Source organism: Ictalurus furcatus, chromosome 23 (assembly GCF_023375685.1).
Source record: "Ictalurus furcatus strain D&B chromosome 23, Billie_1.0, whole genome shotgun sequence".
Lineage (NCBI taxonomy): Eukaryota > Metazoa > Chordata > Actinopteri > Siluriformes > Ictaluridae > Ictalurus > Ictalurus furcatus.
Genome location: NC_071277.1, coordinates 9,221,965 through 9,243,932, shown reverse-complemented (window position 1 = coordinate 9,243,932; position 21,968 = coordinate 9,221,965). Strand labels below are relative to the sequence as shown.

Here is a 21,968-nt window from a genome sequence, read left to right as displayed (position 1 = left end):
CTCCAGACACTACAAACAAAACATCATCCACTAACACTACAAATACAAACACTAGTTCAGACACTACAAACACAACATCATCCACTAGCACTACAAATACAAACACTAGTTCAGACACTACAAACACAACATCATCCACTAGCACTACAAATACAACCACTTCTCCAGACACTACAAACACAACATCATCCGCTAACACTACGAATACAAACACTACTTCAGACACTACAAACACAACACCATCCACTAACACTACAAATACAACCACTTATCCAGACACTACAAACACATCATCCACTAACACTACAAAGTCAAACACTAGTTCAGACACTACAAACACAACATCATCCACTAACACTACAAACACTTCTCCAGACACTACAAACTCAACATCATCCGCTAACACTACAAATTCAAACACTAGTCCAAACACTACAAACTCAACATCATCCGCTAACACTACAAATACAAACACTTCTCCAGACACTACAAACACATCATCCACTAACACTACAAATACAACCACTTCTCCAGACACTACAAACACAACATCATCCACTAACACTACAAATACAAACACTAGTCCAGACACTACAAACACATCATCCACTAACACTACAAATACAACCACTTCTCCAGACACTACAAACACATCATCCGCTAACACTACAAATACAAACACTTCTCCAGACACTACAAACAAAACATCCACTAACACTACAAATACAAACACTAGTTCAGACACTACAAACACAACATCATCCACTAGCACTACAAATACAAACACTAGTCCAGACACTACAAACACAACATCAGCCGCTAACACTACAAATACAAACACTTCTCCAGACACTACAAACTCAACGTCATCCGCTAACACTACAAATACAAACACTAGTTCAGACACTACAAACACATCATCAACTAGCACTACAAATACAAACACTTCTCCAGACACTACAAACTCAACATCATCCGCTAACACTACAAATACAAACACCAGTTCAGACAGTACAAACACAACATCATCCACTAACACTACAAATCCAAACACTACTTCAGACACTACAAACACAACACCATCCACTAACACTACAAATACAACCACATATCCAGACACTACAAACACAACACTGACATCATCCACTAACACTACAAATCCAAACACTACTTCAGACCCTACAAACACAACATCATCCACTAACACTACAAATACTAACACTACTTCAGACCCTACAAACACATCATCCACTAACACTACAAAGTCAAACACTAGTTCAGACACTACAAACACAACATCATCCACTAACACTACAAATCCAAACACTACTTCAGACACTACAAACACAACACCATCCACTAACACTACAAATACAACCACTTCTCCAGACACTACAAACACAACATCATCCACTAACACTACAAATACAACCACTTCTCCAGACACTACAAACACATCATCCACTAACACTACAAACACTAGTTCAGACACTACAAACACAACATCATCCACTAACACTACAAATACAAACACTACTTCAGACCCTACAACCACAACATCATCCACTAACACTACAAATACTAACACTACTTCAGACCCTACAAACACATCATCCACTAACACTACAAAGTCAAACACTAGTTCAGACACTACAAACACAACATCATCCACTAACACTACAAATCCAAACACTACTTCAGACACTACAAACACAACACCATCCACTAACACTACAAATACAAACACTTATCCAGACACTACAAACACATCATCCACTAACACTACAAATACAAACACTAGTCCAGACACTACAAACACAACATCATCCACTAACACTACAAATACAACCACTTCTCCAGACACTACAAACACAACATCATCCACTACAAATACAACCACTTCTCCAGACACTACAAACACATCATCCACTAACACTACAAACACTAGTTCAGACACTACAAACACATCATCCACTAACACTACAAATACAAACACTACTTCAGACCCTACAAACACAACATCATCCACTAACACTACAAATACAAACACTAGTTCAGACACTACAAACACATCATCCACTAACACTACAAATCCAAACACTACTTCAGACACTACAAACACAACACCATCCACTAACACTACAAATCCAAACACTACTTCAGACACTACAAACACAACACCATCCACTAACACTACAAATACAACCACTTATCCAGACGCTACAAACACATCATCCACTAACACTACAAAGTCAAACACTAGTTCAGACACTACAAACACAACATCGTCCACTAACACTACAAATACAAACACTTCTCCAGACACTACAAACTCAACATCATCCGCTAACACTACAAATACAAACACTAGTCCAGACACTGCAAACAAAACATCATCCACTAACACTACAAATACAAACACTAGTTCAGACACTACAAACACAACATCATCCACTAACAGTACAAACACAACCACTTCTCCAGACACTACAAACACAACATCATCCACTACAAATACAACCACTTCTCCAGACACTACAAACACATCATCCACTAACACTACAAACACTAGTTCAGACACTACAAACACATCATCCACTAACACTACAAATACAAACACTACTTCAGACCCTACAAACACAACATCATCCACTAACACTACAAATACAAACACTAGTTCAGACACTACAAACACATCATCCACTAACACTACAAATCCAAACACTACTTCAGACACTACAAACACAACACCATCCACTAACACTACAAATCCAAACACTACTTCAGACACTACAAACACAACACCATCCACTAACACTACAAATACAACCACTTATCCAGACGCTACAAACACATCATCCACTAACACTACAAAGTCAAACACTAGTTCAGACACTACAAACACAACATCGTCCACTAACACTACAAATACAAACACTACTTCAGACCCTACAAACACAACATCATCCACTAACACTACAAATACAAACACTTCTCCAGACACTACAAACTCAACATCATCCGCTAACACTACAAATACAAACACTAGTCCAGACACTGCAAACAAAACATCATCCACTAACACTACAAATACAAACACTAGTTCAGACACTACAAACACAACATCATCCACTAACAGTACAAACACAACCACTTCTCCAGACACTACAAACACGACATCATCCACCAACACTACAAATACAAACACTAGTCCAGACACTACAAACACAACATCATCTGCTAACACTACAAATACAACCACTTCTCCAGACACTACAAACACAACATCATCCACTAACACTACAAATACAAACACTGCAAACATGACATCAGCATCAGTCAAGGACAATACAAATTTAAACATTACTTCTGATCCTACAAACACAACAGAATCAAACACTACTCTAGGTGTTACAAACACATCGATACTGAATGTCACACATCCAAGGAACACAACAATGGCCAGCACTACAATTGACCCAAACACCACAGAATCCAACAACAGTGATCCAAACAACACAACACTAATCACATCTACAGCTACCCCACTCATCACAAAACCTAATGAAGCATCAGTCTCATACCCCACCATGACAGCATCAAACACCACTCTCGATGCCACAAACAGAAACTCCTCGTCCTATAACGTGACAGCATCAAACACCACTCCAGGTGTTACATCAACAGTGAATATAACATATCCAACAACACTGATCATGGCCACAGTTTCCCCAACTATCACACAACTAAACGGAGCATCAGGCTCATACCCTACGATGACAAAATCAAACACCACTCTCAATGTTACAGATACAACAACATTATCACCCTATAATACAACACAACCAAACACCTCAACAGTGAATGCAACAAACCCAATGACCACAACACTGAACACCACTACAGTTGCTCCAAACGTCACATTATCTACAGAAACGTCAGTCTCATCTATAACAAACATCCCATCAAACACAACACCAATTAGCCCAACCACTTCCATAATTCTGTTTAATTTCACCACAGAGCAAAACACCACGGCTTATCCGCTTAGAAACTTCACCACACCAAGTCCACTTAACGTTACACAAGCTATAACTAATACTACACTAGATATTTATCATAATTTTACAAGTCCTCTAAATACCACAGCCAGTCCCAGCAATTACACCACAGCCACTGTCAACAACGTAACCTTACTCAACACAACAATGCTTCCTAATATTACTCTAACCAACAAGACACAATCTGTAGAAATGAACACTACCAATACTACAACTACAACAGTAGCACCAAATAAGCTCACTGCGCAGACAGCAATGAATAGTGCCAACACCACCATCTCCTCCACCACCATCTCCACCACCATCTCCACCACCACCATCTCCACCACCTCCACCACCACCAGAAGCAGCAATGGAACAAATATAGCAGGTTAGTCCACTGAGTTACTTCCAATCTGTTCTGCTTGAGTCTTAGATTTTTCCCACAAAATATGATTTAAGAATTTTCAACAATGCTATAATAAATTAAGAATAATGTATAAATACCATACATAAATACCATGCATTTCAGGGAATGGATTCTTACCACTGAGGGTCTATAGTTATAGTTTATAGGTCTTATAGTTATAGTTATAGTTACTGAACCTAGAAGATAATATACCTTTAAAACTCATAATTGTGCATAATTGGACCCTAATGGCTACTTTGGTACTTTTGTGGGTACCTTGGGTAACAAAAATGTACCTGCAAAATTTTGTTTAATTTTTAATAAAGATTTCATCTTTATATGGACCATATAATTAAAAAGTTAGATTTTATTCCATGTTGCAGTTTTTTATTTTATTTCTACTGACTATTTTTCAATACAAATGATTCCTTCCACACGTTCATTTAGTGAAGTTTTCAAAATTCTTGAACACATTTTTAACCAGACAGAACCAATGGATAGAAGTTTGGTTGTCGAAAATATAGCAGTCAACTACAGTACTGTGAAAAAATATTTGCCCCATCCAGATTTCTTCTGTTTTTGTGTATATCTCATAGTAGTTTAAAATAGTTTTAGATCTTCAAACGAAATACAACCTAAAACAAAGGCAACCCGAATAAACACACAATACAGTTTTTATTTTTTTTCACTGAAGCAAATAAATGACCCAACACGTATCATCTATGTGAAAAAATAATTGCCCCCTTAAACTTAAAATCTGTTTGTGCCACCTTTAGCAGCAATAACTGCAAACCAAATGCTTTCAATATTTGGAGATCAGTCTTTCACCTACTTCTCGGACTAGGACTTACTCCTAAGCTTTGGATCTTTGTCTTGCTGCCTAATCCAGTTGTACTTGAGTTTCAACTTATGGACTGTAGACTGGTCATAGGATTTTTTTGGTAGAGAGCAGAATTCATGTTTCTGTCAATTATTGCAAGTTGTCCAGGCCCTGTAGCAGCAGAGCGTCCCCACATCATTACACTGCCACCACCATGCTTCACCGTAGGTCTGATGTTCTTTTTGTGGAATTCTGTGTTTGGTTTACGGCAGATGTAACTGGACCCCTTTATTCCAAACAGTTCCATTTTCCACTCATCAGTCCACAGAACATTCTCCCAACAGGTTTGAGGGTCATCAAAATTCACAAAATTCAGACAAGGCTTAATGTTCTTCTGGGTTATCAGTGGTTTTCACCTCACCACACTTCCATGGAAGCCATTTTTGCCCAATGTCTTTCTGATAGTGGAGTCATGAACAGTGACCTTTATTGATGCAAGACAGGCCTGCAGGTCCTTTGATGTTGTCATTGGCTCTTTTGCAACTTCCTGGATGAGTAGTTGCTGTGCTCTTGGAGAAATTTTGGAAGGTCAGCCACTTCTGGGAAGGTTCACTACTGTGCTGAGTTTTTCCATTTGGAGATAACGGCTCTCACTGTAACATGTATTATATTGAAATAAAACCGGTTATAAAAACAAACAGGAAAACAGCACCATTATGAAACCACATGCATGAGGCCCACTGTGTCTATAAGCAGCTCTTTATATAACAGTTCATTCAGTGTATTCAAACTAATGAAAGCTATATATAAATCCTGTTAGGCCACAAATCTGAATAAAAGAAGTATTTCCATAGAAACTTGGCAATAAACCTCCCCACCAACATCTCATTTTAAAAGGATAAATGGCCATCTCTTACCTCATGTTGCAGAGACCACAACAACAGTGAGCCCTCAGTCTGTGGCGAATCAGCTTCTCAACCAGTCTCAGGATGTTTCGACCCTGAACTCCTCTCAAGTGCAGAATGTAGTCAGCAAACTTGAGGATATTCTGTCAGCGCCAAGCATCAGCCTGGATGTGGGTCAGGGTGCTCTGTCTGTCGTTAACAAAATGCTCGATGCTCCTCAAGCAGCTTTGGCCACCTCATCCAACCGGTAAGACATGTCAGAAACCTCCACATTAAACAGAGGCGCTAGAGAGCAACGCAAATGATTGAGTAAAAATATATTCGAATTTGGGATGGATGGATGGATGGATGGATGCTGTAGTTTATGAATTCTTTCTTTCCAGCTTGATCAAGGTTGTGGATGAACTGGCGTTGAAACTGGTCATTCCGGACAAATCAGCAACACTAATATTGTCATCGCTTGCACTGGCGGTGACAAAAATCGACGGAAGCAACTTTGCAGGAATGTCGTTCTCCTTAAACAGCCCATCATCCATAGAGGTAAAGAGTGAGAGTTAGTTTGAATATCTAAAAAGGCATGAGTCGTTGCATTATAAAATTTAAAAGCCAGTCATGTTCCAATATCCAGTGCAGGTTAAAGTCCATTTTACCTTAATTATAAAATACTGAGTGGCGGTGGCGAAGCAATGCATAGTGGAGTTAACACACCAAGCTTGATTCATTTGTATAACAGCGTGTCCCAAAGTCTTTTATTCCTCTTCTATCAGAGTAACTGGCCAATGCTAGCAATGTTTTATTCAGTCAAAAATGATCAGTATAGTTATATTTAATAGTGTGGAATGTCCATAACGCAAGTTAGTTCCTGTTCTCACTTAAGTTATAGCAGCTATAAAGAGTTCTTTTCTTACCAGCCTATATATTTTTCTCTTTCTTAATGATAAAAAGAAAACAACAACAACAAAAAAAACACACCTGAAGTTCAGCTTTACCTCTGAGTGTTTGTGGTTGTGTGTTTCATTCCAGATGACAAGCAGGAGAAGGAGGTCTGTAGATAGTTCTTCTCTTGCGGGTTCCATCACACTCCCCGCCTCTCTGACGGACGGTCTCTCCCCAGACCAGAAGAAACAGGCATCCCGACTTCAGTTCACATTCTTCCAAAAGAGCACACTGTTTCACGTGAGGAATACTGAGAAAGAAACGTCCTATAGTAGCCATTTATATAAACAAGACCCATATCTTCTTCAACGTATAGTATGTGTTGATCATTGCAGGACAAATACACTAAACAGCAGCTGAACAGCTTCATTCTGGGGACTAGCGTTGCTAACCTGTCCATCACAGGCCTGAGAGACAACGTGGAGTTCTCTCTGAAGAATACAACCCCTATAGTGGTACATATCCACTCACTCACTCACTCACTCACTCACTCGTATAAAACATGGCACTGTTTACTGTTGGGTTTCTCATTTCTTTTCCTTCTCCTACAGGGAAATCTGACTTGTGTTTTCTGGGACTTTAAACAAAACGGTAAGATACCCGACCATCATTTAGGCCAAGCTTGTTACACTAAGGTCATTGAACCGTCAGGAAAATGGTACGAGCTGTACCATTGCTTGTAATGGTACGCTACATTCACTGTCAGGTGATAGATACGTATTTAAAGTACAAGAGCTATACAGTACTCATAAAAAATCATTATTCAACTTTAAAAAAAGACACTACGTTCACTTTCCCAGGTGAAAACAGGGAGTAAGGATGAGCAAGGGTACAAATGATGTCTCCTTGTGTGTACCAGATATACAGGCAATAGTACAGTTTGTTACCTTTTCTCCTGAAAGTGAAATGCGCATTAACATTTCATATATATTCATATATATGTTATTCATAACATATAATGTATTGTAATGTAATGTATTGTAGGCGGAGCAGGAGGTTGGAACAAAAGCGGCTGTTTTCTCCTGAACAGCACAGATAATGAGATGAAGTGCAGCTGCAACCACCTGACCAGCTTTGCAGTGCTAATGGTGAGCATCGATACGTGTCCAACCGAATATCCCGTCTAAAGGAACGATGCGATAGGAATGTATATTGAGGAATTCATATAAATATGAATGCTTCATGTCTTATTTGAATTACACAATGACCCATCAAAAACTGTTTGGTATCTAGATGCAGTTGTTTTGTTTTTTTCATTTGTAAAGGACATCTCCAGAGGTGGAATTACTGACCAAGTTCAGGGAACCATCCTCACCTTCATTACTTACATTGGATGTGGGATTTCTGCCATCTTCCTTTCCATCACCCTCCTCACCTACCTGGCCTTTGAGTGAGTACGACAAACCTTCCATATTGTCTTCAAACATAAAATGTTGGTGAAGTCATGCTTCCTTTTTATTTCCTCATCCTCTCGTTCTTCTTTCCTCAGCAAACTCCGCAGAGACATTCCATCCAAGATCCTCATCCAGCTGTGTTTTGCGCTTTTCCTACTCAACATGGTCTTCCTGATAGACTCATGGCTGGCGCTCTACACCAATGCCGCCGGCCTCTGCATCTCCACGGCCTTCTTCCTGCACTACTTCTTGCTCGCCTCCTTCACGTGGATGGGTCTGGAGGCCTTGCACCTCTACCTGAGTATCGTCAAGGTCTTCAAAAGCTTCATATCGCATTACATGCTGAAGTTCTCTCTGGCGGGATGGGGTGAGTTCCTACTGAGAACCAGCTGTTGGAGATGCATTTGGACGGCGATTTGGTTTGCTAACGGCGTGTTTATGCATTTCAGGTATACCGTTAATCGTTGTCATCATTGTGATTTCGGTGGACAAACATAACTACGGCCTGGTTGCGTATGGAAAGTATGCGAATGGAAGCACAGATGATTTGTAAGTTGGAGCATTATGGAAAATAAATTCAACTTACTGAAGATCGATACAGTTTTTAAAGCCGTCATGTGCTTGTTTTTCTTTTCAGCTGCTGGCTGACGAACAATATAGCCTACTACGTGTCAGTGGTGGCCTACTTCTGTGTGATCTTCGTGGCCAACCTGATCATGTTTGTGGTTGTCATGGTACAGCTGAGACGCATCAAACGGCAAAACCCCCAAAATAACCAATACCGCAAAGGGATCCAGGATCTACGCAGCATCGCCGGTCTGATCATCTTACTCGGCCTCACCTGGGGATTTGCTTTTTTTGCTTGGGGTCCCGTCAACTTAGCGTTCATGTACCTCTTCACCATCTTCAACTCCTTCCAAGGTGAGAGCTATGAACATCTGGTACTTGTACGAGTCAGCACGTAAGAAGCATAACTTACTGTTTGTTCTGTTTATTTCCAAAGGTCTTTTCATCTTCATGTTTCACTGTGTGGTGAAAGAGAATGTGCGGAGACAATGGCGAACCTACCTCTGCTGTGGCAGGTTCAGACTGGCAGAAAACTCAGGTACAATGTCAGACATTCACATGCAAACCAATTACCAGTCGCAGGTTGCACCACCTCTCTCCAGTGCACTATGAAATGATATTTCCCTACATCCTGTGTTGTTCTAAATCATTCATGCCTTGTGTATGTGCAGATTGGAGCCGGGGAGCAACTCAAAACACCAAGAAGAGTTCAGTCATCACAGCCAACATCTCCCATTCCTCTTTTAACCCTTCAGTTCCTTCAAGGAACTCCTCAATGAGCAGTGACAGCTTGGGCTTACCATCAAGCATCAATCGTCAGTTCTCCTGCAATCAAATATCAGCCAAAAGCACCTTATACCACAGCACTGTTACATTTCAGATTCTGATTAAGATTAATTCATTTAATTAACAGCAGCTCAGATAGATTAATGCACTCGGTTCTAATACATAATCGTTTCTATATGAACCTCCCATTCTCCGGGACTTGCATATCAGATGCTCTACAGGTTGTTGTTTTTTTTAAGTGTATAATTCTTTTGATATTTGGTGAGGGTTTCTTTCTCATTTATGGAAGGAGTCTCCAGTGTTTACCTCCAGTGGTAAAGCTGTCATTTTTCTGAAGCATCTCTAGGACAGCGGAGTTTATGCTTCGTGGCTTCTCAGTAACACAAGACGACTACTTTTATTTTGTCTTATTAACTTCAAGAGAGAGAATAGAGAGAGAGGGCTAGTGAAGGAACGACTGTGTGTAGCTGCTGTAACGTAAGCGAGAACAGGAAGACAACATTCCACAACATTAAACGTAACTGTAAATGAATAAAAATTACAACTTGACAATCTTTGATACGTTTTTTTAAATGGTAATCGTTGAGAAATTGCTGTGGTATAAGGACGTTGTTATAGGAAAATAATCAACCGGAATTCCGCCACTCTGGTGTTGATTACTTTCCTACAGCAGCATAACCTGGAGTGTTTTTATTTCTAAGCATTTGTACAGATTCTGTTGGGGATTCTGCATATTTTTGATGATGTGTTATTTATTTCCGTGTTTCAGCCTCACCAGTGAATGACAGCGGGTTCACGTCTTTAGACGAGTCCAACAACCTTTTGAATGATGGCTTGACTCGGCGCTCTGTACGCTGACATGACCGGTTCATTCACCAATGACTCTAGGATTCCAGGATGTATTCCCATCATGATCTGTATTCCCGGAAGAGCTTCTGGATGTACCGTGACCCTGACCAGGATAAAATGGTTCTACACCACGGATGGATATTTTTTATTTATTTATTTTTTTAAAACAATGAAACCATCAGTTTGTGAGTTTCAAAATAAATAAAAAAAATCGGAGCCAAAACCCTTGAGGGCATACTCCGGTGTGTATGAAGAAAAAGTTTTTCAGAAAGCAGTATTATACATTACCTACTACTGAGTCATGAAACATAATTTATAAGATCTCAGAGACTGAAATACTCCGTTCCTGTTCTGTTTAACGCTTTTATAAATTAGTCTTTAATGTCTTTAAAGAGGTGGTGATGTGTGTTAATAGGGTGTTAACCTTTTGGAGATTATTATTTCTGAAAACTAAAAATGATTATTTTTTAAATTTGTAAACTGGAGAAACAAGTTTGTTTATTCTATTAAATGAATAGTTAATCAGAGGTAGTATGCCTTTCCTGATCGAACAGATTGATCTGTGATGGAATGGCATCCCATCCTGGATGTATTCCCACATCACATCCAGCATTCCTGGGACAGGCTCCAGATCCACCGTGACCCTGACCAAGATTTAGCGCTTACTAAAGATAAAACAAATTTAAAAAAAAGATTTTGATTACTCATGTTTACTCAACACCTAAGTACATCCTAATTTGGTTCTTTTATGATAGAGTAATGTTACATTTTAATTCTATGATTATTCATGTTTAATATAATTTATTGAACAAAATGGATAAAATATGTAAGGTTTTTGGTCCTGAATTTCTTTATTTTGGCTCTAAGATGAAAAGTCTCTGTATGACATATATTTATCAGGATTGCCCAGTCATGTCTGGGAGAAATGATGTATGGTCTTAAAAGTTATTTTGACTTATAAAAGGTTTAATGTGACATCTTGGGTCAGTTTTTTTTTGAGCAAACAGACAGTGAAGATTTCATTTTTGACTACCTTTTATTTCTTTCTATGTTTTTTTTTTTTTTTACTTTGCACTGTAAAGCACTTTGAACTGCATTTTAAATGTATTAATAGTACTAAATAAAAGTATATTCTTATTAGTAGTAGTAGTAGTAGTAGTAGTAGTAGTAGTAGTATTTTATAAAGGTCGCCCCAGGTGGATAAATTAAGAAGCGCACAGAAATGAGAGGATATTGTTTTGGGCAATTTCTGGTCATTTAAAAAAAAATAAAAATAAAAAAAATACACATCTGCATTTAACCTTTGCATAATATTTGTTTGAATAAATCTATTAAAAATGTAATAGTTCCAATAATATTTACAAATAATATTTAAATGTCCTCAAAGTCCTACTTCAACTAAGACCAATTTTTAGAGAATATTCACAAATTTATATATATATATATATATATATATATATATATATATATATATATATATATATATATGCTTTGATAAACAAGGACTATGTTGCTTGATGTACATTAAAAATCAACTGGAAACAGGAAAATAAACTCCTCTATCCTGAAGATGTCGAAAAAATGAAAGTGCTAGTGACACTGGAGACTCCTTCCATAAACTCGTTTTTGAATAATCTGTTTATGTGGAAGGTTCGTTAATAGTCACAAGATTATTCTGACGTAAACCAATCGTCATGATTCACAATTGTGTGAAAAAGGCGTCCTGATCAGTTTTCCCCCTGATTTTGGGTTGTGTTTTTTGGTTCAGGTATAGATGCTCCAGTAGATGATGTTAAAGGTGAGGTAAGCGAGAGGAAACAGGATCCTGGAGTACGAGTCGATCATGTAGCTGTTGCTCATGAGCAGCTGGAGATGGTGTCTCAGAGGCGGTGTTTTCCGCAGACGCGTGCCCAGTGTAAGAGGAGCCTCGGGTACTATGGAGTTCTGCGAGGACATCGGAGGTTCCACGCCGAGGTCCGTCAGCTGAGGGAAGGTGCTGAGGTCAATGTCTGTGTCATGGAAACAGCCGTCAAAGGCCATGGCCTGGGAAGTGTCAAATCTGGAGAGCTACGGACAAGAAGGAAGCATCGTTACAAAAACTCCTAAGAATGTGATGTTAACACCTGCAATGAGTTTAAAGCTGATAGGTTTTTCACCAGCAGAGGGCGACATTTCAATAGTTAAAAAGAAAATCGTGCTCAACTGTAAATGCATCTGATTATAGGCCCTTCACAAAGCCCCCCCCCCCCCCCCCCCCCCAACTGTATTAACTTGTAAATAAATCTGATTATAGACCATTCACAAAGCCCCGCCCACTTACTATATTAACTTGTAAATAAATCTGATCATAGACCCTTCACAAAGCCACGCCCACTTACTGCATTCACTCATAAATAACTCAATAAATTTTAGCAAAGCATCAACTGAAGCATAAAGGAAGGTAAGTAATATGCAACATTAAACTGCTAATGACTGTAAGAGGAGATCTCGACCTTTCCCTTCTTCATCTTCTTCATCTCCTCCACGGTTGTGAAGTAGTTGACAGCAGCGTACTCGATGACTGACAGGAAGACAAACAGGAAGCTGACCCACAGGTAGATATCCACCGCTTTTACATAAGACACCTGGGGCATGGACGCTGACACACCCGTGATGATGGTCGACATGGTCAGGACAGTGGTGATTCCTGGATTGGAACAAATATAAAAGATTTATGAAGGTCCAGTTCTATAAAATTCCTTACAACAGTAAACTTTTTCATGCTTAAACTTCATTTAGTGATTCATTTATGGCTATAAATAAGTGTATAAAAATCTATTTGAATTAGTTTAGTTATATATACACTATACTATAGTTTAGTTTCCTATTTTTTCTATACAATTAACGGTTCTGTTATAGAACTTGTCCAAGCACAGTTTGCTCAAACGCTTATCTGGGTCCACATGCGGACCGTCATCATGTTGTGGCTCGTTTGATTTGGTGTAAACTGTATTTTAGTAAGTATTAGTATTTCTGATTTCGGGTTCAGTAGCCGCAGTGGGTTTAGTGTAAACCACAGTGTAATCAAAGTGAGAGTCCAAACACAATAGTGTGATGTGTGTGTGTGTGTATGAGTGTGTGGTACCGAGTGAGACGCGAGCAGGCACGGCCCGTCTGTCGATCCAAAAGGACACCCAGGAGAGCACGACCATTAACATCGTGGGAAAGTAGGTCTGCAACATGAAGAAGAAAATGTGTCTCCTGAGGATGAAGTTGATGTAGAGTCTGTTGTACCAGCCTGAGAGGAAACCGAGACAAAGCCGGCAGTTACTCAGCATTTTCCCCAAAGGAAATATGAACCTGTCCCAAAAGGAAGATATGGGGAAAAAAAACACAAACAGTACCGGTACTGCTGTAGAAAGCCAGGCCGCTGGAAGGGTTGAACTCCTCTATAAAGAACTGCGAGAGAACAATCTCATCGGTTCTCAGAGAGTCGTTTCCGTTCTTCCAGTACAGCATGAGGTCGTTTTCATTATACGCATCTGTGGGATAACAAATGAGGTTTTATTCCAATAAAGTACAACATCTCATTACAAATGACCAAAGGGACATTTTGGTATGGCGCTTGGAGAAAAGTATTTCATAAAATAACATTTGTGCCAATGTTAATTCTTGGTTTTGAACTTGTTCGAGGGAAGGTTTGCCTTTAAAAACATATAACTCAAAATACAAATTAGAAAAATTCAAACCGAAAAAATACTTTGACTTAAATACCACAAGTTAATTCAGTATAATTCTAATATACAAAATCCATATTTAAATACTTTTGTCAGAGTCCAAGCAAGAAAACCCATTTCCAAAAACCAGGATCTTGACCTTCTCCTTAACTTTTCCCTACTGATTATCACTGAAGTATTATTCAGTATTATTAACATGATATAATAATAAAGTCAGACTGTATCTATTATGTGTGTACGTATGTGTATGTGTGTGTGTGTGTGTTTATGTGTGTGTGTGTGTGCGCATGTGATTACCACAGACTTTTAGTTTGCACCAATTTCATTTATATTACGAGTCTAAGGGCAGATGTTCAACACCATTAGTTTAAGGTGTTTGTACATAAATGAAGCTTTAAATCTGTCAAATAGTTTTTTTCTACAGGTGGAACTACTTTTTCAGAGGGAAGAAGTCGTGGTGTTTGTGTGACTCTGACGGCGTATGGATACCACAAAACCTTCAGGACCGTGTGAAGTAACCGGAACTACTCCAGCGCTGTAAACTTGGATAGGTCGAAAAGAAACGTTTTAAAACTTTCTCTGAATAGATCAAGGAAATTCAACACCTGTCTTTATTAGTGAGTTTGCCGTGAACGTGCTTTCTGTTCTTTTCTTTCTTCAGAGTTGAAATTTTCATCTGTGGACAGAAATGAGGTGGAGAAATGCTGGAGTAGTGCTTTTTTAAAAAACGGCACACGGGGTTGATGTTTTGCGAAGATGATTTTGTCGATTTTAACGTTAGAACGGTGTTTTATTTGAATTATTATGAAGGTAAAAACACTCACAGCTCTCCAGCTCCAGAGAACAGTTCTGGGTGTCCAGAGGAAAACTGCTGAAGTCCATGGAGCACTGAGCCGTCACTGTTATCCTGCACCAGGAGATAAATTCAGCTTTTACATATAATCAGATCTTTACGAGGATTAGTAGGAGCATTAGTACTATAAATGTGGCACTTCACGGCTCCAACAGTACAATGTACTGCTTCATACCTCACAAAGTTAATTCTGCAAAACTAAAGTCATTTTGCATCTCATAGGATTCATTTCATTACAGTAGATGAATTTACAGAATGATGGACTCCGCGAACACAAGTGGTCACCTGACGCTATAAAGAACATTGCCGTCTGGGTAAACCCTCAGCATGATGTTCTCCATGGTAGTGTCGTGAATAAACGAGCGCTTCGAGTGGACGAAGAAGACGTCAGGAACCCATATCTTCTTCACTAGCCGGGAGTCGAAAGTGCGGCTCAGGTTGTTTCCCGAGGGAAAAGCCAGACGCTCGTCTTTCCAGTAGTGCCTCAGGTAGAGCGTCATGGTAAAGTCCTGAAGAACAAACAGGAACCAAACTCACACCAGCATTCAGATCCAGAGTCACGGAGCCAGATGTTCGATACGTAAAGCGATGGCGTGTTTACCATGTTGACCTCTGAGATGCTGTCTAAACTCTCCACCTGTACGTCGATACCCACGGGAATGGCAGAGCCTGTAGACAACAACACAACGTAGGTGTGGAACGTGACGTCCAGACGAAGTGTAAAGACTGAGAAAGCGTGAACTCTGTGAAGTCTACGCTTTCTCCACCTGCACACAACATCTGTAGAACTCGTTGAAATAGAAGAAGCAGAGGTATTGTTTCGAGGGTCATTGTTTGAGAGGGTACAATGCGAGGTCCGACGTGTTGAAATACACACCTAAATGTAGTCTAAAAGGTCAGCATGCTAGGTGTCTGATATCACCGTGACAGTCTTGCTTTAAAAGAAATTAGCATTTAGTACATAGCTTTTGGTTTCATAGATTAGCTGTAAAGTTTTGGATGAAATTCGGTGAAACCATATACGTAATATCAGTATTTATTTAATCTGATTTTAAGAGAAGCTTCTATTCATCCAATTGTGTGTGTGTGTGTGTGTGTGTGTGTGTGTGTGTGTGTGTGTGAGAGAGAGAGAGCGTGTGTGTTTATTACAATAAAATACTACGCAAAACCATGAATGTTGTATTCCTCTTACATCATTTTCCCATGACTACAATGTTTTCTTTATTAAAGAACAACAAATCATACTTTTATTTTTGTCCGTTTACAGTTACATTTACTCCGGTGGAATGTACGAGAAACAAGTAATGTTCTCACTCACGTTATCGCAGTAATAAACAGTCGTTCCCTCTCCAGCCTCTCTGTTTATCTCCCTCTTCTAAAGTTACAGCGTTACCTCTGACTGTTACAATGCACTGACACTGGAGACTCCTTCCATAAATAAGTAAGTAAATAAACCTCTCCTTACAGAAAACGTCATATCAGCGTTTACGCTCACGTTCAATCCGTTTACGTAGAGCTTCCGCCGTACGAGTCTCTGTGAATGAGCTGTTACCGTAGCAACGACTGAGCACGTTAATATAAACCCTGTGAGAGAGAATTAATCAGCACCTTCTGACCAATCAGAATCCAGAAATCAGCAGCGCTGTGGTATGAAGGGAGAATAATAGCGGGCCTAATACAGAACTTTGTGGGACGCCATATTGCAACTTACGTGACTTTTACTTAAGTCTGGGTATTAAAAAATAGATTTTGGTTAAAAGTTAGAAGAAACATCAGACAAGAAATCATGTTGCCTTCATGTACACCTCAAACGGTGTGTATGTTTAAGGAATTAAAGTCAAAATAGTGAGAATATTTACTGTGAGAACCAGATTTTAATGCTAGATAACACTGTCGGAATAATCAGAGTTGACTCTAGACACGTCTCTTACCCTCCTTTTACACGTTTTACACGTTCTGTACAAGATCACATATACAACTATAACAGCTCACACATGTCTAGACACTAATCGTACGGTGTAGTGGTCCACAGAGCAGACTAAAGGCAGCTGTGCCATTCTAGACATCTGGTAAAGGTTAAACTCGGAGACGGTTTGTGGTTCGAGGTTGTGGTGATGGTGGGAAGTGTGTATTTGTGGACCCGGCAGCGAGAAGGCGTGTCAGTGGGAGAACAAGGAAAGCCTGAGTTTTAAACTTCTAAAGGTTTTTAAATCAGCGTCTCGGCAGACAGATCTGCTTTCAATTACATCCGTGTAAACGTGCTAGTGTGTGAAGCCTGGTCTGGGGGATCGCAGGTGAGTGCAAAAGTCTGCGCACCCTAAGGACAAAATAAAGAATACAAAGCAATTTAGTGTGGTGTTGGGTTTCACGTTTCAGCTTTTCTAACCCCAATCAATGATAAATGTTTCCTTTTGCATCCTTTTCAATCCTTTCCTTTGGTTTTTCATTTTTTGGTCGTATTGTTGTCTTTGGTATGAAATAAAACATAACAGGAGTTACTGTTCCCACCATGAAGCTGATTCATAGAACAGCACATCCCAAAGTCTTTTATTCCTCATAAAGCACAACGATTAGAACAACGATTACAATTTTTATTCATTAAAAAAATTACCAGAACATAATTTTATCAGTTTATATTTGTGCTTAACGTTGTGGAACGTCCATGAAACGAGTTCACGCTTACGTTCTAGCAGCTATAAACAATCGTTCCTTCACCAGCCCTCTCTTTATTCTCTTAATAAACCAAAATAAACACTTATATAACCAATAGGGTTGTACGGTACACCGGTACTACAGTAGTATCGCGATTCTAAAGCTTCAAAATACCGCCGATGCCACTGTATTTTTATGAACGCTAATATTGTCAATACGGTAGTACCGTAAGTAATGTTGTATGTGCGGCAGTTAATCCTATTTTCGCCAACACACTTTTCATCACGCTGTTTTTCAGTATACACAAAGGTTAGTGACACTTCGTTTATTGTAAATTCTTTACCTTAATCTTTAAAGAGCTCCGGTTTGCTAGTAAGCGAGCTAACGTTAGGCTAACCGTTGTGTATAAACACTAAAGTTAGCCGTATTTGATAGTAAGCTGGCTAACACTTCCAACTATATGATTTTTGATTTTTTTTTTTTGGAGTTATTTTCCAAATTGACTTACTGATGCCTAGTGATGTGATTATTCTTAGTGTTCTGAGGACAATTTCCATTTGCGTGATTTCATTGCTCTAGCGAACAACAGATGAAACATGTGGCACATTGAATTAGTCTGATTGTATGATTGTTCTTGAGTTTTTTTCCCAACATTCCTTCTCATTAATAAAGTCTTAAGAGGAAAATTTGTAGAAAGTTTGTCTGTTTTCATTTATATCGATGTAATTATGTAAATTTGGTTCATTTTGTAGATTTTAATGATGAATTAACACAATATTGCGTGGTATCGTGATAATTTAACTGGTAAAGTATCGTACGATATGTTGATGGTATCGAGACAAAACAACTAGGTTCTCCTCAAAGCCTAAACTCCTCTGTCCTGAAGATGTCAGAAACCTCAGTTAGAAGTTACCTCTGACTGTTACAAAGTGCTAACTCTGGAGACTCCTTCCATAAATATGAACATCTCCTTACAGAAAACATCACCATATCAACAATAATACGTTTTTTTCACCTGTTTTTTTTTTGTTAGCTTTCATGTGGCTCGTCTGCTATCGAACACCTTCTGACCAATCCGATTTGTCCAATTTGAACATCATAAGAACCTCATGTTTTGTAGTCACCTGCATACACACTTGGAATAAAGGGTTCCTCTGCTGTTCTGTGCCTAGTTGAGAGTTCTACGCTGTTCAGAAGAGTTCTCCAAACCCTTTCTGAAAGGGAAACACCTTGTAATAGAATGTTTAAGCAGAAACAAACCAAAGGAAGTGGAGATGTGCTAGAAATTGTGTCTCTTCTCCTTTAACTTTCTCTCTAACCTGAAATTAAATGCTTCTCTCTCTCTCTCTCTCTCTCTCTCTCTCTCTCTCTCTCTCTTGCACCTGCTCTAACAAACCTGAACCATAATCCAGATTAACACTCATGAACCTACATCTGTGACTCAGGTAGCTGTTGTCTGATTTGTGTAGCACAGAATCTGGGTCAGCTCTAAATTTAGGCCATTTGGGTTATAAACTTTGTGTACGGAGCACTTTACTGTGTTTCCTGTGAAATGACACGTGTGATGATGGAAAGAGGAGAGAACCAGGGAAGCATTAGGAGAAGTTCTTGCGGTGAATTCTGACCTCCGAATCCTGGTCGCATGGCAAAGTCATGTTCCTCGATCCTCAGCAGCTGCTCGGTTTTGATCAGGAGCGATTTGGTGCTGTCCTGCTTTTTTAGCTTGTGGTCAATCCGGCTAGGTGTGAGAGAGAGAGAGAGAGAAAAAAAAAGAGGTCGCGGATTAAACCAATGACGCGTAATCCACATAAACGCACACTGGAATTATTCTTTCTTAAGTGGCACACAGTAAAGTAACAACACTTAATTATCATTTTACTGAATTTGTGACTTTTATTTCTTCTATTTTTCATTTAAACTTTTCAAATGAATCTTTTCCAACACGATACTGTCAAATTCTGGATTCTGATTGGTCAGAAGGTGTTGATTAATTCTCTACAGCAGCAGCTCTGACAGTAGTGTAGCTACAAATCACAGGTTTACATTGCTGCTTGAAAGTTTGTGAACCCTTTAGAATTTTCTATATACCTGCATAAGTACGATATAAAACATCATCAGATTTTCACACAGTTAGAACCCAATTATACAAGCAAGACAAAAATATTATACTCAGTCTTTTACTTATTAAGGAAAATGATCCAGTATTACCTCTCTCTCTCTGTGAGAGGCAAAAGTATGTGAACATCTAGTATTAGCAGTTAATCTGAAGGTGAAATTACAGTCAGGTGTTTACACTCAATGGGATGACGATCAGGTGTGAGTGAGTGAGCACTCTGTTTTATTTAAAGAACAGGGTTCTATCAGAGTCTGATCTTCACAACACGTGTTTGTGGAAGCGTGTCACGGCACGAACAAAGGAGATTTCTGAGGACCTCAGAAAAAGAGTTGTTGATGCTGATCAGACTGGAAAAGGTCACAGAACCATCTCTAAAGAGTTGGTTGATTCCTGTCGGAGCTGCCGGTCTAGATTGTTTTAATGGTCTTTGTCTATTTTTAATTTTTTTTAATTTTTGAGGTTTTAGTGCATTTTGGAGTGCAACCAAAAAGAAAAACACTTGTTTAAATGGTTTGAGGAGGCGCAAAAATACAATTTTTCGCATTTTTCGAATTCCACAATCATCTGGATCTCACATTAACATTCGTCAACAGTCAACGATTTCGTAAGGCTGTTTGTGTTTATGTTCCTGTGCGAGGCTGTATAAAGTGCAGATGAAAAGCAGAAGGTTTGAGGCTCCCCTCCTCGTCTGAGGGATAATTAGCAGGGACGAGGAGCAGAAAACGTCGCTGCATAAAGCCAACATCAAGACCAGGATGAAAATAACATTTCAACCGACCATCAACACTCCCTTCATAAACTGATTGTGTTCCTTTAGGAAAAATAAATAAATAAATAAACGAAAGCTCTGTAATTACTCGAGATTTCATGATTTCTAAGCAAAGACTAGAATAGAGTGAGAAGAAAAACGCAGAGAGATCCCGGATTTACCCTGGGTGTTTGTGTTTGGCGTGTTCTCCCAGGTACACATCCTTGTTCTTCCTGCGGTTTGGGAAGCGGTGGTTGAGCAGCGTGACGGGCCACAAGCAGGCCAAACACAGCAGCCTGAGGCTCAACAGAATCAGCTTCATGCTCAAGCCAAAGTCTGGACCTTTTCCTTTTCTTCAGAACCTTCAGATCGTGTCGCACTCTTCCAGAGACGCTCAGCGTGGTCCTGAGATTCCGTCTCGGCCATCACCTGATCCCAGTCCCAGTCCGGTTTACTCTAGTTACCTCTAGAGAGATGCAGAGAAGTAGATGCAGAAGGTCAGACTCAGTCCAATCCTGAGCTTCTCGAAATCTGATGTCTCGAAGGGTCTGTAGCTCGCTCTGCAGTTCACTTCGGACGCTCACACGACTGACGGCAATACGATTTCATTCTCACAGTAATGAAAGATTGGAATTAATTCTATCCTGAAATCCTCTTACGTATGTGTGTGTGTGTGGGCATGGAAATCTTTCTGTAACCTACAAACACACGCACACACACAGTGCTGCACCTAATCAGGATTTTCACAGAACAGGACTAAATGTGTGTTAGCTCAGTTTAAGGACAGTAAACACTGTATACCACATACTTGTACACACACACACACACACACACACACACACACAAAGAACTTGATAACTATCCAAATCACGAGAGAATACATCATACATTTTCTTTCAGGAAGCACTGAAGCAGTCCCTAGATTTTTTAAAATAAACAAACAAACAAATAAATAAATAAATGCAGCGCCCTCTACTTATATTGGCACCCTTTTAGTCAAACCTTTGTGCTAGCTCCATTTGCCAAGATAACTGCTCTGAGTCTTCTCCTATAATGCCTGATGAGGTTGGAGAATACATGGCAAGGGATCTGAGAACATTCCTCCATACAGAATCTCTCCAGATCCTTCACATTTCGAGGTCCACACTGGGGGACTCTCCTCTTCAGTTCACCCCAC

At 39.4% G+C, this 21,968-nt stretch overlaps 2 protein-coding genes across 2 annotated transcripts; one reads left to right on the top strand and one right to left on the bottom strand.

Annotated features, from left to right (window-relative positions):
* Nucleotides 1–2,329: 2,329 nt before the first annotated feature.
* On the top strand, nucleotides 2,330–11,955 carry adgrg2a (adhesion G protein-coupled receptor G2a). The gene is made up of 14 exons (XM_053611553.1): nucleotides 2,330–4,431; nucleotides 6,199–6,421; nucleotides 6,558–6,714; nucleotides 7,198–7,350; nucleotides 7,446–7,565; nucleotides 7,662–7,701; nucleotides 8,095–8,198; nucleotides 8,376–8,500; nucleotides 8,600–8,871; nucleotides 8,954–9,053; nucleotides 9,142–9,425; nucleotides 9,508–9,609; nucleotides 9,743–9,886; nucleotides 10,627–11,955. The coding sequence occupies exons 1-14, from the start codon at nucleotides 3,324–3,326 to the stop codon at nucleotides 10,713–10,715; spliced, it is 3,021 nt and encodes a 1,006-aa protein (XP_053467528.1). The 5' UTR covers nucleotides 2,330–3,323; the 3' UTR covers nucleotides 10,716–11,955.
* A 412-nt stretch (nucleotides 11,956–12,367) lies between these two features.
* On the bottom strand, nucleotides 12,368–21,641 carry LOC128599798 (gamma-aminobutyric acid receptor subunit rho-3). The gene is made up of 9 exons (XM_053611752.1): nucleotides 20,974–21,641; nucleotides 19,553–19,665; nucleotides 15,877–15,944; nucleotides 15,561–15,784; nucleotides 15,247–15,329; nucleotides 14,090–14,227; nucleotides 13,831–13,983; nucleotides 13,199–13,392; nucleotides 12,368–12,773 (listed from the first exon to the last, which is right to left on the bottom strand). Exons 1-9 carry the CDS (start codon nucleotides 21,111–21,113, stop codon nucleotides 12,471–12,473), a joined length of 1,416 nt encoding a protein of 471 aa, XP_053467727.1. The 5' UTR covers nucleotides 21,114–21,641; the 3' UTR covers nucleotides 12,368–12,470.
* Nucleotides 21,642–21,968: the final 327 nt, after the last annotated feature.